This window comes from Cucurbita pepo, chromosome 8, assembly GCF_057944985.1.
Source record: "Cucurbita pepo subsp. pepo isolate OVF chromosome 8, ASM5794498v1, whole genome shotgun sequence".
NCBI classification, from domain to species: Eukaryota; Viridiplantae; Streptophyta; class Magnoliopsida; order Cucurbitales; family Cucurbitaceae; genus Cucurbita; species Cucurbita pepo.
In genome coordinates this window covers 10,404,967-10,408,859 of record NC_141805.1, presented here as the reverse complement: position 1 = coordinate 10,408,859, position 3,893 = coordinate 10,404,967, and the positions used below count along the sequence as shown (strand labels likewise).

Sequence of the window (3,893 nt, the reverse complement as noted above, 5' to 3'; positions counted from 1 at the left end):
GAAATGGAATAAATGTGAAACCATCTTGAAAGAAAACAAAAGTTGTAGGTATTATCATAATCCTCGCCAACTTTACCTCAATTTTTTTGACAATTGTAGAAAATTTTTGTTACAAAATAGTCGTTTGTGTGAAGAATTTGTGAAAAGAGGTGTCCACCAGATATGTATTAATGGGACTTCACAAAACTGGCACAATTGAATGAATTAACGTTTATTTATTTATTTAATTGTTTGGGATTTTTTATTTTATTTCAAATTAGCATGGTGTAATTTTATATAATTCAAAAAATTTAATGGAGAATTTTTTTAAAATTAATATTATTATTATTTATTATTATTATTATCTGGAAATTGGAGGGAGGTGGCGCGTGAGTTTGTTTATTCGTCGTTGGCCAGAAAATGGGGGAGGCTGGCGGGACGAGAAAAGCGTGGGGAAAGCTTTTGGCGGCTATGTAAGTTAAGCGAGGGGAATAATAAAACGAGAAAGGGCTGAGAGGGCACGACTTTTCTTGTTTTTATTTATTTTTTTATTTATTTATTTTTATTCCTTAAATATTTATTATTTTGTATAAACTTTTTTCTTAAATATATATTTACAAATATCTTAATATTATTTATTTATAATCTTGTATTTGCAACTGTATGTATAAATAAAAATAAAATAAAATAAAAAATTTAATGTATGTGTACAATGAATAAGACAAAAATAAAAAAAATAAAAACTTGAGTACATGTTACAAGAATTGTGAATGATTTTCATAATGAAAATAAGTATTTTAAAATTTTAGTGTGAAAGGATAAATTAATAATTTGATCAATTTAAACCCGAAACTTTTGTTGGTTTATCGATTCAAAAAACGAAGGTTTCACGCGTGTGCAAACTTATAATTATATAAGTATTAGAGTCGGATCGATAGTGTATCCGAAATACTCTTAGTATACATATAAGGTAGCCCTGCGTATGGGGAATCATTTAAGATATGAAAGGAATTTGATGCTTAAACTGAATTACAACATACATGTATGGGAATATGCATTAACCAAAATATATGTGCTATGCTCTATTGGAAGATCTTGTTGTACTGACTAGTGAGAGAATCTTTGAGATTCGAATACAGATTGAAGAGCGAGTACTGGCGAAGTTTTGAGACTTCGTACCAAGAGTTGAAAACCGAAAGGTGCTTATCGGTGCCCGAGAATGCTAGTTGTATAGCAAGACTGCAATCGACAGGACCGCCACGATATTTGCAGTTGCTTGTTCTGATTGCACAATCCTGATTGTTGATGCATACAAAGGTATTGTTGTTTGAGCATTGAGCACAACCGTCCCTTTTCCAGAACAAGTTTTGCAGCCTGCCCTTCTCGAACTCGAGCACCTGTACACGAGAACATTTGATGGAATTGATGCCGAAGTGGAAATAATCATAAAGAGCACAATGGATTGTCCAAACACTTCTCTAGGATTAGAAGTAAACATGCTCTGAAAATGTAACGGCCCAAAACCCAACGCTAACAAATATTGTTCTCTTTGGGCTTTCACTTTCGGGCTTCCCCTCAAAGTTTTTAAAACACGTTTAGTAGGGACAGTTTTCCACACCCTTATGTTTTGTTCTCCTCCCCAACCGATGTGTAATCTCACAGAAAATGTACCCACTATCCTCACTATCCTCAGCAATGAATTTCTCTAGTCTAATCGTCTCCCCTTCTCATTACAAGAAATTATTATTGGAGGAAGTTGTTGTAATGTGGCAAATAATTTTGCAACCGTTGAATATATGAGTTGAAAATACAAAAGTATTTTGAATGTTTATCGAACGATTATTAGTTACATGAACCCCCCCTATCATAGGCAACACTCGAACACCATGAACCTTGGCCAACAAGGCTGCATCTTGGGATGTCATATTCTTAAAAACAACATATCAGAAAGTCAGTGTTCTATTATATCCATATCTTGTGTCTTTAGTTTACTTTCTACTTCCTACTTCCTATGCCATGAACTTACCAGAGTAAAGCTGGTCACGGCATGTTGTTCATCAGCGACAAAAATTGGAGGGGACCTTGCAGCATATTTCCGTCCAGCAAATGCAACCATATAGCCATTGGAAGACTGGTAATGGATGAAATGAAAAAGGAATAGTGAGTCCACCACTGGTAAGAACAGAACACTAGCATTTGTAGTAAATAAACTAGTAGAAAAGATTTTAGATCTATGTGAGCAATAGAAATCAAACAAGCTCATACATTAATCTCTTCCTTCTATGGAGACAAAGCAGCCCAAGCATTAGGAAGGCATCATCTTAAGGCGGAAGAGGGAGGGCGAGTATCTACTCTCTCAAACACTAGATACCATCTTCAGTGAAATTCCTTATTTTTCCAACTAAACATCAACATTGGAGTTTCTTGTCAACATTGAGTTAATGCCAACCAATAGCTATTGATTATAATATCCTCAAAGAAACAATTCATATACCAAAAAAAAAATCCCAAATCAAATCGAGCTTGAATCATACAATTAAAGCACGTGAAGTGATTCCAAAATGATCTGTTCTGTTTGCCCCCCTGTTTCGTGCTTAGGAGTAGGTTTTAAAAACCAAACCCATGTTTGATTTGAGAGTCATACAAAACCTATTACCTCATTTTCACAAAACCTAATAACCATCCGATTCAACAAACTCAAGCACAAAATCTAATTCTAGCGCTCGTATCAACTTCAAACGAAGATCAAACAGAACATACCGATAAATTCGACATCAAAAGAGGAAAAAGAACAAAGAATTCGAAGAACTAACCGGATTGAAATTGGACACGGAGGGAGTAGTATTGACGGTGAGGAGGGAGATCTCATCAACCATAGGTCTAAACACAGAGATCAGAGAATTTCCATTCGTAAGAGCAAGCCTACTGTCACAAGGAGACAAATTCAATGTTTTGTTAAAGACGAACTTCTGGTGCGTCGCAAAAGCAAGCCCTAAGGTGAAACCGTCGGACTTCTCAACAGTCGTGTCGGCGCAAGGAGAGAAAACTCGGTTGCTGTCCCTAGCTTCAACGGCCGCCGCCGTCATTAGGAGAAGCAGCACGGCGGATGCCCTCGAGAGATCGTAAATCGCCATGTTTGTACTGGAAATTGAAAGTGGAAACTTCTGCCGCAAAAACCCGGGAACCGAAGTTGTCAACGAAGATCGGAAAGAGTCAAACTTCGTAGACAAGCAGACAAAGATTCCCAAAACTTTAATTGGGCCGATTTAGGAAATGGGCCGAGCCCATTAACGATCCAAAGAGAAACTTTTCATAAATGCCCTTCTACATTATTTTAATTGGGCCGTTTCAGTACATGGGCCGAGCCCATTAACGATCGAAAGACTTCATAAATGCCCTTCGCCATTATTTTAATTGGGCCGTTTTAGCAAATGGGCCGAGCCCATTAACGATCGAAAGAGACTTTTCATAAATGCCCTTATGTTATGCATGTCAGCATACCCATTTCAAACTCCTCTTTTATTATTTTCGTGTTAGTTAGTTGTTTATTATTTTATTATTATAATTTATATGCGTACAACTTTTTAATAAGATTCCACATAGATTGAAAATGGGAACTAAACATTCCTGGGTGGAAACATCTTTCTAACATATGTGTTTTAAAATTGTGAAGCTAACGACGATACGTAAAGGACTAAAATGAACAAAGTCTATTATCAGTGTGTTTGGGCTGTTACAAATGGGAGTAGGGTCAGACATGAGGGTGGTGTGTTAGCGAGGACACTGAGTGTCACAATCACACTTTGATGACAACGGACTTGTGATTGTGCGGCACTCATTTCCCAGCAAAAGTGAGTTAAACCTATTCGTTCTTGCGTCGCCTATGGCCAAGCGACGTATGCCCGAGCCTCTAG

General features: G+C 36.7%; 1 protein-coding gene across 1 annotated transcript; it reads right to left on the bottom strand.

Annotated features, from left to right (window-relative positions):
• Positions 1-972: 972 nt before the first annotated feature.
• LOC111799707 (uncharacterized) lies at positions 973-3,486 on the bottom strand. The gene is made up of 3 exons (XM_023683156.2): positions 2,793-3,486; positions 2,006-2,110; positions 973-1,376 (listed from the first exon to the last, which is right to left on the bottom strand). Exons 1-3 carry the CDS (start codon positions 3,111-3,113, stop codon positions 1,062-1,064), a joined length of 741 nt encoding a protein of 246 aa, XP_023538924.1. The 5' UTR covers positions 3,114-3,486; the 3' UTR covers positions 973-1,061.
• Between the last annotated feature and the right edge of the window lie 407 nt (positions 3,487-3,893).